The sequence below is a fragment of the Apis laboriosa genome, unplaced genomic scaffold (assembly GCF_014066325.1).
Source record: "Apis laboriosa isolate Shangri-la unplaced genomic scaffold, ASM1406632v1 scaffold16_cov148, whole genome shotgun sequence".
NCBI lineage: Eukaryota > Metazoa > Arthropoda > Insecta > Hymenoptera > Apidae > Apis > Apis laboriosa.
The window spans coordinates 5,174,087-5,186,678 of record NW_025222129.1 but is presented as its reverse complement, the minus strand read 5'-3'; the positions used below and the strand labels follow the sequence as shown (position 1 = coordinate 5,186,678).

At 33.6% G+C, this 12,592-nt stretch overlaps 1 protein-coding gene across 4 annotated transcripts in view; it reads right to left on the bottom strand.

The window, feature by feature from the left end:
• Positions 1-482: 482 nt before the first annotated feature.
• The window catches only part of LOC122710978 (alpha-catulin), a 69,495-nt gene continuing 57,385 nt past the window's right edge, over positions 483-12,592 (bottom strand). For 3 of the 4 annotated variants that reach the window (XM_043929280.1, XM_043929281.1, XM_043929282.1), the window contains exons 5-12: positions 9,068-9,331; positions 8,492-8,743; positions 8,126-8,285; positions 7,900-8,018; positions 7,412-7,741; positions 4,076-4,282; positions 2,839-3,332; positions 623-757 (exon numbers count right to left, since the gene is read on the bottom strand). In XM_043929280.1, the coding sequence (XP_043785215.1) occupies positions 2,919-3,332; positions 4,076-4,282; positions 7,412-7,741; positions 7,900-8,018; positions 8,126-8,285; positions 8,492-8,743; positions 9,068-9,331 (1,746 nt within the window). In that variant the 3' untranslated portion in view covers positions 623-757; positions 2,839-2,918. Of the gene's footprint in view, positions 758-2,838; positions 3,333-4,075; positions 4,283-7,411; positions 7,742-7,899; positions 8,019-8,125; positions 8,286-8,491; positions 8,744-9,067; positions 9,332-12,592 lie in introns of all 4 variants that reach the window. The other variant, XM_043929283.1, reaches the window with a different exon arrangement.

Sequence of the window (12,592 nt, the reverse complement as noted above, 5' to 3'; positions counted from 1 at the left end):
GCCGCATTTTCGAGAAATGAACGAGATACCGGAGTTGAAAAGTTTTTGAAAAGTTTCCAACTTTCTTCTTCGAACATTATTCATGTTTATTATTGCATTTTTGCAAATCGGAATTATTTTGCAAATCGGATTAATCCATTGAAATGCAACGTGACTTCGAACTTTCTTCTTCGAACAGATTTTCCTTTATATCGCGTTTTTTTTTTTCTTTTTTTAATCGAAACGGAATCAATCCATTGAAATGCAACGTAAACCCATTCAAAATTAATAAGATCGATTTCGATTTTATCGGCAAGAAATTTTCAAAGATCAAAAAATCAATTTCTTCAAAAATAAAAATCTCCAACGATCAAAACTCACGAGATTAAAAAAAAAAAAAAAAAAAAAAAAAAAAAAAAAAAAAAAAAAAACGAAACGAGACTTTGGAAAAATCGAAACGAGATAAAAAAAAAGAAAAATCTCCTGCTCGAAGAAGGAAGTGGAGGGGGAGGGGGGCGAGACGTGTACGTTTCGTTGGGGCAGGCGAGGGTTCTTCCTAGAAAAGTAGAAAGGAAACCCGGGTGCGGCGAGCGTCCCCCTTGGCCCGTCGGGCCATCCCAAACTGTCAGACGGACGGGTCGCTGCCGGGGGCGGAGCCCGTCTTGCTGCCGTCGACACCAGCACCGCCACCGTCGCCGTCGGCGCCTGCACCCTCTCCGCCCCTGTACGGCGAGCCGCCGGCCCCACGCGCCGACAGACCTCGGAAATCCAGGTTGTACTGGAAAAGATCAGGCCCCCGAGATTAAAGAGTGCTCATCGATGCGATCGATGCTTCTTTCGAAGGGGAAGGGGTGAAAGAAAGAAATTTGGAATAAAGTTACTTTTTCGGCGTACGATGCAATCCGATTGAAAATGAATTATCGAAGCAACTTTATTCTTAATTTCTTTGATCGATTATTGAATATCAATTTTGGCAATCATTTTGAATTGAGCGAGGAGTTAAGGGGATCGATGCGTTGGACGAGAAGTATTTGGATTATTTTTCAGATATTCGATGTTCGAATTTTGTTTCGATTCGCGTGTTGATTTTTTTTTTTTTTTTTTGGTACAGTTTTGACAGAAATTGAGTTTCAAGAAGATAGAATTGATAAATTATACGAGTAAAATAATCACGATGTACGAATCGTGAAATTCGAACGATCATAATTTCAAAATTATCGAAAGTTTCGAAATAAAATTGGTACCGTTCGAAAGTGCGATCCTTGCTCTTCGATACTTTTTTCGATTTATATCGATATCTCTTTTCGTACCCGAAATATCGCTGTTTGAAGCGAAACGTAATTTTCGATACGTTTATCTCGCTGTCCTTGTCTCGGATCTTTCATTCAACCCCATTCATTGACCCGTCCCAACTTTGTCACTAGCTAGTGTTTTTTTTCTTCTTTTACTATCGCTCGTACGCAATTCTAGGAAAAAATGTGGGGCACGCGATTCTATTTTACTTTTTTAAGTTTTCTATTAAACTTTGAAGTTTTGTATCTTGAGAATAGATTGAGATATCGATGTGAAATAAAAAGTATCGTAAAGTGCGCGCATTCCTCTATCCCCTGAGTCGATTATTCTCTTAAAAAAAATTATAATAATTTCTATTTAAATTTGATTGACAAAATATTTTCGTCCAACGTATCGATAATCTGTTCAATAATTAATTTAAATTATTTTTCAATTGAAAAAACGAATTAGTTGGTTGTCGTAATTGTTAATGAAACACTTATCATGAAGGGATGAGAATTGTTGTACTTGGTCGTACAAAAATTTTTGAACTCGAGGGGAAAAGAAAAAATCCAAACATCAGATAAATCGTCATTCTAAAATTATTAAAAATTATTTTAGTATCGCATCGAGGAATAAGCGTTATTAAATATTTTGCTGTTTTCCACAAATTAGAAAGTTATTTGAGATTAATTGAAAAAAATAGAAAGAAACGAATAATAAATTATCCGTTTCGAAATATTGCTCATTCCTGTAAAGATAGCTGTAAAAAAAAAAAAAAAAAAAAAAAAAGAAAAAAACAGTAAACCAGATTGATTAAACCAGTTTCCTCTTCGTGCCCTGGATTACGTTGAACATTGTCAAGATGTACCTTGTTAATAAAGCTCGTTCATACTCGACTCGTGGAAAAAAATGTCTGCAAAAGTGTGATAAGAAAAAGAAGAAGAAAAAAGAAAGAAAAAAAAACTCTTTAGCCAACTTATTAGAGCGGTAAAACAAAGCCTACGCGTAAAATATGCATCGTGTGAAATAGAAAAAAAAGGAAAAATATTCCAAGACGATCGATCAAATCAAATGGATCTCAGAAAATTTAATTCTCAACGATATTTATAATTTTCAATATAATATTTACAATCGATAATTGGATCTTTGAAAAAGATGAATGAAAAGTAAGAGATTTAAAGTTGAAATTGAAATGGAAGGATTCGTTACTTGGAATTTTTTTATATGAATAATAAATTTAAATAAATAGTGAATATTTTTGAAATATCGAGAAAAAATACGAAATCTATATCGTAATAAAACGCGTCCCCCTTCCACCCCCTGCAATCTCGAACCCTCGAATCCTTCGAAACATTTTCAAACTTCACACAATTTCAATCGTCTCGATTTCGCTAAAAATCCAAAGAGACCAGAAAATTCGATCGATCGTGATCAAGGATCAAGAGCGAAGAAGCAGAAAAAAATATAAAAGCGAAGAGAACAAGAAACGAGAGAGAACAAAACGAAAAAAAAAAGGGATTGGGAGAAGGAAAGAGAGAGAGAGAGAGAGAGAGAAAGAAAAAAAAAGTAAAACGAAAGTCGAACCTGTGCAACGTAAAGAGGCAACGCTTCGCGTCGTGGCTTCGCGTGAAGAGCACACGTTGGCGGTGCAACGAAAGTCTGTGTTATCTCGGCAGAGTGGCGTGTCTTAGGTGCTGCAGCTGTGCCTGTTGCAGCTGCAGCTGCAACAATTGTAGATTCTGCAGGCAATAGGGAGCCTGCGGCCCGCAACTGGGTGTGGACGTGATCGGTGACGAGTATGGAAGGACGGAAGGATGGACGAAGGACGTCGTGTTCCTCGTCGCCGTTGTGGAAGTTGTGTTGTTTGCCAACGTGTTGTTGTAATTGAACAATTGGGAAAAGTTGAGGTTTGGACCTCTCAGAATGTTGTGCAATTGGGCGGATGTGAGGGGATGGGGTTGCACGTAGGGACTGGTGGACGGTAGCAATTGGGGGCTAACCGGGTACAAGCAATCCTCTTCGGCTAGGCCAGGCACCGTTGGGCTCAGCTCCACGTACTGCGGCATCGTGACATTGTGCTATTCGACGGGTGCATGGAAGGATATATGTAGAACACTTGACGACTCTATGCGCGCCTCTGCTCACTCTCCCCGAATATTTCCCTCTTATAGAAATATTATAGAAATTATAGAAATTATAGAAATTATAGAAATAAACTCGAAATTTTTTCTCGATGGGATCGTTGCTTTCTTGAGATATATTTCGTATGTTCGAGATTTCGAATAGAAAATTTTCGTGATTATAAAAATTGAGAGATGATTTCGATTATGAGATTTTTTTTTTTTTAAATAGCTATCGAATTGTTAAATAATTTATACGGGAAATATTGGCGGAGAGAGAGAAACGATCTTTCGTTACTTAATAATATAACATACGTGATTACTTAAATTTGCTTAAAAATTGAGACGTATCATCTACTATAACAAAGCTAGCTACGATAAAAAAAATACCTCCTCCGTTCGATCAGCTTTAACTTTCGAACAAAGAAAAATATTTAATTAACTCTTCCCGCATCGTCGTTGTTGAATCTATTTTTTTAAAAAAGGTAGCAAAACAACAAAAGAATGAACGATTCTGCTTTTCGAGCAAGAAAAAGAAAAATAAAAAAAGAAAGAAAGAAAGGAAAAAATACGTAAAAAGTGAAAAATTCTAAACAAAAAGCAAAATCGTGAAATTGAAACAAAATATTGGGTGTGACATCGACGTTTTTTCCCCGTGTTGTGTGGATTAAAAGGAAAAACGTATGATGAACGTATCTTACCTTTGTAGCGCAGACGAAACACGTGGTGACCACTTTCGAAATCACGTTCATTAAATTTTTAGTCTCTTGTATCACGTTGTCGACTTTTGTAAAAGTGGCCGCCTTCCCGACCGTGGGGTTTTTCACGGTGAATTGAAGCTGTTGGACGTACGTTGGCACACGATCCAGATTTTCCAAAAGTTCTTTCTTGTGCGGGCCACCTGGTACCTGTACCCATACAACATCGTATACAAACTTACGTCTTTAACCGTGTCGCAAGGCAAACGTGCTCGTGAATTATTTTTCAACGATTTTCAAACGTTGCTTAAAAATATTTTGGATAAGAATGTATAAAAATCTCTTCGTTATCTATTTCTATTTTTTTTTTTTTTGGATTATTTTATAACGTTATTACTTGCAAATATACGTAAGTTTATATCGAGATATATTTTCGAAAATTTAAAAGTAGAAGAAAAATTTATCTTTCGTTTAATCGTATAAAATTATATTGGATATTGCATCGTCAAAGTTGTTGTTGTTGTTGTTGTTGGTGATGGTAAATTAAATTTTCTTCGTTTTTCTTCGAGTAATTAATCGAATTGGATGATCTTTTTAATTGAAGGATTCGAATCGATGAATTTTTTTTTTTATATATATTTGTACATAGTTTGTTCCTGATATGAAAGAATCGTTGAAGAATACCAATCACATTTGCCCTGCGATATGCAATGTTTTACATACGTAGCGTATTCGAATAACTCTTTAAAGCAATGCCTGATTCTATTATTTTATTGATCGACTAGTAAGAAAGTACTTTGAAATACGTATGTATATATATATATATATATATATATATCTTGGATACTTATAAAAAATTGCATCTAATAAATTAAGAAAAAAAAAAAAGTATATCTTCTATCCGTCCTAATGAAACACAATGCAAGAAGTTTGAAAAGAAAGTGTTAGTTGTTCGAGAATATTAGAGAGTGACTGTGTGAATGACAGTGAATTAGTACAGACCTTGCTGTTTTTGCTAGCTTTTCGCTTCACTATTAATTTCAAACTTAGGCATAAAATTCAGGTGACACGTTTTTCTCAAACAATTGCAGCTAAAATGAATCTTTGAAGCTTAAATTTTTTTTTAAGCTTTTTATTTCAAAACACTTGAAACATTCGTTTGTTTTAGAATTTTTATTAACCAGTATTTAAATTAAAAGAAATTTATAAGCATAACAACTAACTTTCTATTTTTTTTTTTTTTTTTTTTTTTTTAGAATTAAATATTACGTTTGAGAAATTTAAAATATATTCATTTCCTTATGGATATTGAAGAGATAGGATAAAATTTCATTTTAGCTGATTTTCCGAACGATAAATAAAGAAAAATAAGAATAGTGAAATTTGAAGAAGCTTGCAAAAACTGAGACATTAATAGTCATGCCCCAGATAGTGGAAGGAGGGGGACCACAATGCACATAGACGTCGTCCACAGACGGAAGCATTCCCGTAGCATCTAAAACACACCTTACTAATCGTACACAAAAAAGTCGTAAATGTACGTACACAAAATAGATTTTACCAACAAAATAATGATCATAGTTGATTTAGTGGTGTGGAAGGTGAATAGAATAGAATATATGTCTAAAAAAAAAAAAAACAGTAGTATCAAAAAATGACAGTAGTATCTTCCTGTAAAACTTATATGACTAACGTAATTAAAAAAATAATTTTGGCTACTTTATCGGATTATTATAAATTCTTACATAAGCTTTTTTAATTAATTTCAAACGTGATTTATTACACTATATATACATATCTTTTAAATATCGAAATATCTTTTTTTCTTTTTTTAATTAATTCATTCTTCATCATTTCAAATTTCTATCATAATGAAACTTAATACAACAAGAATAACGTAAACATTTTTGATGATCGATCGTTCAAGTATCTCGCTATAGAAATGATTATTTTTCAATTAGCCAACGAATACTGTTCATACATGGAATCGACTGATTGCTTAGTGATAATAATTTACTTTTTACTGCCATATTAGTCAGTATGAGAAATGGAAAACGTCGCTCTTGGTGAAACGTGCTCTCTTCATTAGAAGAAGGAAATAAAAGAAAGAAGTATATGTACAATTAACACTACGCCATTCAAAGTAACGACTGTTTGGGATGAATCATACAATAAGTGTTCAAACGATCTTGCATAGCAACATTAATTAATTAGTTTGCATATGTGGTTAAGTAGTAATAAGTACAAGAAGAGATATATGTAGAGTGATGTAGTATATATATATATATAAAAAAGAGAAATGAACAACATTTAACAGCAACTGGTTAAAAAATGATTTTCGCAAGAGCGGTATATATATATATCAATGCAATGAGAGAACGATCTGTACAAGGCGAATCTCTATTAGCCCAACGAGGGTCTAAAGTAAAGAGAGAAAGAGTTACCTGGATGGAGGCATTCAAAGAGCGAGGGTCAAAAAAAGGGTATCATAATACAAGAATATATTACAAGGTTAGCGTCTCTTTTTTTTTTTTTTTTTTTTTTTTTTTTTTTTTCATTTCTTTTAAGAAGAGTATAGAAAGATCAAAATGGTTTCGGGTAAAACTATGTATATTCGGCCTAGCTAGGAGGGTCGAAAGGGCAGCAAACGTGTTAATTCGAACATGTCTAATGCTAATAATTCGCGCCCGAGCTACTTCCAATCCATTTGGAAACGTTACACTTCCATTGTTCTTCCACCAATTAAATTTAATCACGTCTTTCGCGTTGAAAAAACCGATCGAATGAAAAAGAAAGAAAGAAAGAAAGAAAGAAAGAAAAAAGAAAGAAAGAAAGGAAGGAAGGAAGGAAGAAAGAAAGGGAAAAGAAAAACTATCGATCCAAAGATAGAAGAAGACACGACGTACGTCCGAATTTTCCAAAGAGTGAGAAATTTCAAGGATTCAAAGTAGCTCTAGCGTGGCAATTACGTCAAAACGAAACTCAATTAGCGAAATTGAAGGAAAAATATCTCGAATATAGCAAGGATCAAAAAATTCGGAATCAAGTCCAGTATAGAATCCGTAATAATAATAATAATAATAATAATAGTAATAATAATAATAATAATAATAATAATAATAATAATAATAATAATAAATAATGGGTAAGAGAGTATGATCATAAAAGTAAGGATGATGTAACGTATATACGCGTAACGTGTAATAATGGATTGTTGTTTACACGTTACACAGCGTATATACCGTAGGCATCTGAACATCAGTCCAATTAAAGAAAATGTGTATATATTTCAGTTTTAGCTCTGAAATTATCTACGTTGCCTCGGCAACTGATACATACCTGATAGCTGAATTGTCTCACAACCTTGTACAATCTGTTCGCCTCCTCGGCGAAATACTCAGCTTGGGTGAACAGATCTTGGGTTGTCTTCAACGCCCCTTCGCCCCTTGTGAACTGGTACATGGAGAACGCCATCGAGGACATGTTCTTGGCGCGTTTCACTATGTCGTTGTTCTCCTCGAGGGCGCTGCCGCTCTCCTGCCACTTCTCCGTTTCCGCGTCCATCTCGGATGTGATCAGCTTCATCTCGAGGCCGGCCTTCGCGATCTTCGCCTGCTCCTCGCTGTCCAATTTCACCGGTTTCAACGGCTTGCTCGTTGTTCCGTGTTTCTGGAATAACATCGAATCGGTGTAAACGCGCACGTTCAATTATTTAATAATTCAATTGATCGTTTAATTAGTGTTTATCTATCAGATGATTATCAGTCAGATTAAATCTGGTATATTTATAAAAATGTTAATTTTTTGAAAAATCGATTGACACTTACTCCAGGCCGTGGCAATGACATGTAAACTTGTTTCTCCGGTCGATTTTGGTTCAATTCCAACACGTCTTTCGCCACTGTGGTCACATCGGTCATGAGCCATTGCCACATATCAGCGAATACTGGAACGAGTACAGGATTCGATATTTTATATTTTAAAGAGAGAGTAACAAGTTAGGTTCGAAGAGATCTATGCGGAGGATTATAATATCCGTTAATAATTATTTACCTTCCAGGTTTTCCTTGGCGATTTTACTCGTAGGATGTCTCGCCAAAGTGTACGCCGCTGTCACCACTTGAGGGCCGTATATTCTCAAGTTAATTTCGGTGAACTTCGCTGAAACTTGCAATGATTCCGAGAGCGCGACGTGTCTCAGCATTTTGCACACCTATTAATCGATACGTGAATGGTCAAATTATTAAATATCGTTTAAAAAAAAAAAAAAAAGAAGAATTCCCAGAGAAACAAAAATCTTTCGTAATTATATTATATCGAAAATAATTTTTAAATTTAAAAAAAGAGAAAAGATAATTTAAAATTAACTTGTTAATGTTATATTTACATTCAAAAAGATTTAATTGCGGATACACTCACCTCGAGAATGTGTTCAATGTATTCGCGAAATTTCTCGTTGCTCTCTTGAAGAAGATATCTGTCATTGGCCAAAGCGACGTTCCTGATCGTTGACACAAGTTCCTGACCCGCTTTAGTTACCTGTCCAAGATCAGCCGCTTGTTCCATTGTGGTCGTGCACAGCTGCTGGCGAAGATCCCTGGTGGTACGTAACACTCCCAGAACGGCTTGCTCCATTTCAGAACTCGGAGAGCCACCACCGCCTTCGTAATTCTAACACGTAATATTAATCGTTTCATTATTCGCCTCGATATTCTCTTGACGAGCAGGTATATTTTCATTATTTAAACAAACAGATATTTTATACATTTATATATATGTATGTATATTTTTTACTTAATGTAAAAACGTACAAAAAGATTTTACCATTGACTAAATTTTCTAAATTTTATTTATATACAAAATTCTTTGTACCTTCACGTGCATTCTATAAATCAATAGATTTCTTAATTAATCTGCTCGTCTCTCAACACAAGTTCATAAAGTGGCAAAGCGATTCAAAGAGAAGAGAGGGGAAAAAAAAAAAAATATTCTTACCATACTGTTACCAATTCGCAGGAGGGTGTTGAGTTCGAGTTGCGCCCGATCGCAAAGCAGAAGTATATTCTCTCTGTGCTCGTGGCTCGTGTATGCGCTGTCAGTGAAATCCTGCGTTCTCTCGATGACGGTGTCTAACGCGGCGGTGAGGGTCTCTCGACAACCCGGTCCTAGGAGAGTCATTCTCGTGGTTTCGACCAACCTCTCGAAGTGTTTCAACGCGGAGAACGCCGTGCTGCTGTCCCAATCCTCCTGCTGTGGACTCTGAAAATTAATAACCAGAGATCAGCCCAGATATTCACCCTCCAAGATGGTGGCCAGATTCACGAACAAACCTAATCTTCCAAATATTTAATTTCCCTCTGCACGAGGATAATGAGATTTTTGATTTATGATCCTTCTGATGCGTCATTATATTTTCACCTCACCTTCTATTACATTAATTTTCCTTAAGTTTTTATTTAAAAATATCACGCTTGTTTCGATTACTCGTTGTGATTTTATTATTATATATAATTTATATTTATTTTCTATTCATATTCGTTCGCAAATTGTTTTTAGAAAAAATGTTTTAAAAAAAGAGGAGGAAGAAGAAGAAGAAGAAGAGGATCGTTTCAAGCTTGATCATGCACGTGATAAACAATCTCTGTGTTTACAGGGAGCTATCGAGATACCACGTGGAGCTTTAATGGCACGCCATAACTAAATATAGAGGCTTGGCCTAAGGTCAGCATAGATACCGATCCCATTTAACCAAGGGTGCATTCAGGTATGCAATATGGCGTCGATTAACTATGCATTCTTCTAGTTAGTAATTATTCGCACGGGATCCTTGAACGTGACCGAGCACCTCGATCCATATTTCCTTTCAAACCTCCTCGATTATCGGTCAATCTGCACGTTATAAATTTTTCATTGGTAGTTTAAGGCTTTATCGAACTTCCAATCGAACTTCATTGTATAACGTGCTTCGTTCGAGGGAAAAGTACTTGTCGAAGTACGTCGAGGGAATATAATTGTTACGAAATAAAGTATTTTGGGAAATATATATATATTTTTTTTTATTTAAAAATTTATTCAAAAATTTGGATTGAAAATTGGAAAGAATCAAAAAAAGGCATTAAAATATTGAATGCTCTTTAATATTAAAATATATTCGAAGAATATTGAATTTTTTTAAATTTGTGAAATATTTGTTGAAAGAAATTAGCTTCAATAGAATCTAAAAGTTGGAAATAGATGCATCTATTCAATATTAAAAAGTTTTGATATCTGTCGATGAGAAATGCAATCCAAAAAGAAATATATAATGTATAAATTATAATATACAAACAAAATATACAGTTAATTAGTTAAACGTAATATTATATTTAATTTTTTATTACTAATTATAATAATTAAAATTATTTATTACCCTATTTGCAAAGATTGAAATAATCTTAAATACATTCATTATATTTTCTTGCAACGAAGTGCATAATAATGAATTAATGGATCAAATAAAGTTAAGAGTTGAGTTAATTTAATGCTGAAGGGAGGAGCAAATAAATTTCTATTGTCAAATTAATTGTTGGAATGGCGGGAAGATTTGGCCGGTATCCCGTGTGCAATTGGCAAGAAATTGAAATTATATCGACGCATTAATGCGCCAGCTGCAATTTGGCACGTGGCGAAGAATGCACCGCAACGTTTATGACATCCATTTCGGCGTCGCTTGCTATGCACCTATCCTTAATCGTGGTACGATATCAATTCGCATTTCTGTCAATACATCCCATCGATTCCATTGTGCTGGAGATATTTCTTAAATTTTGAAAATGCACCCACTTGGAAGAGCAAACCCCTCCCCTGTCGATTTAGATGGCGTCGAAACGTCGTGTCAACTCGTGAAATGGAATAATACAAAATATATTTCAAATATATAGCACGCGCTTCTCTTATGGCGAACTACTTTTTTGTTTTTGATATTGCAAAAGTATTTTCAAAATTATCGTTGATAATTTCGTTATATTTTTTTTCTCGACATATTATTATTATTATTAAGAATGTTACGCGGAATGTTATTGAAATTTTGTTGCAAAATTCTTTATTGTGCTATCTTTTTGATATTAAATAGATAGTTACTTGGATTTTTTTTTATTGTAAGTATATATTCTCGATATTTTTAATAGTAAATTTTCTATATATTATGTAAAATGTATTTTTTTACGGATTTTTGTCCAGTCTTTTGAGATTAAAATAGAAGGATGATATTTATCAAGTGCTTTTTTGTTTTCAGTAATATTGAACGTAATAAGAACTTCGTAATTAATCATCGGAGCAAGGAACTGCGACTGACACACATAATTTGAGGTCAACGGTATACCACCACCCATCCTCAATTTTCACGAAATTGATTAGATAGGATTTTCACCTCGGAACTTAATAATGGACAGTTTGTTGCCTCGAAAAAACTTTATATAAAGTTGCAGTAAAAAAGGCAAGTATAATTAAATAATTTAAAGTGTAATTTACATATTTATAATTTTTATAGTTTCATTATTTTTTTTTAAAGTTATTTTACAATAATCTCGTGCCAGTAATTATATAAAGAATTAATATTTTCATTGATAATTTCTTTAGAAATTTTGAATCGAAGTTTTGATAATGTTTCTTACATGTCTGATCATTTATTGATCTATTCTACTTAAACAAGTCAAGAAAAATTTACGTATGCAAAAATTATTATATTTTTTCCTCCACAATTTTGGAAAAGAGAGCTTCGTTGTTCCATCTATTTTTTTTTTTGTCTCGAAAAATCAAGGTCACGAAAAATTTGACTCGATCGTACGTTATGGGTTAAACGTGGAAAAAAAGAATTTGGCAAATGAAAGCTGTTTGGATTCGATCCAGCATCTCGAATATGTATTTCATCGTAAATGTTTTCTTTTTACTTCCTACATTGTTTCTGTATGTATTCTGAAATATATTCTCGTTCATAACCAAAGTATAGTATTCATCGTTTCGTAGCGTTGAAAATTTCATGAATGTATAATCACGTTGCAACAACAAATTCTTGTTGTTGGAATTGTGTTTGCATCTAACGTGTGTAACAGATGATGTACATATTTTACTTTTCTACAGAAATATGCAACGGAAACTTAGATCTAAAATCTAAAATTTTGATCACGTTATTTTATTACAATTTTTACATTTACGATCTCTTCTTTTTTTCGTATTTGCCTCTCTCAAAGGTCGATCCAAAAACTAAAATTTTACTAGTCCTTTTTTCCGATTTTAAATAACACTATAAATTTTAGTATTTTTTTAAACATTTCTTTAGTTCCTATATCAAGAAGATTTTTCGTTATCTATATCATATCGTAAAATTTTTCATATTCAGATATTCTTTTCACTCGAAATTTAAAATAATAGCGTATTTTAATATACATCAAAACGTGTATAATTAATTATTTATAGAAATTATAAACTATTCTTATGCAAATATAAGAATAGTAATATAATTAACAAATCTTCGGTTTGCTA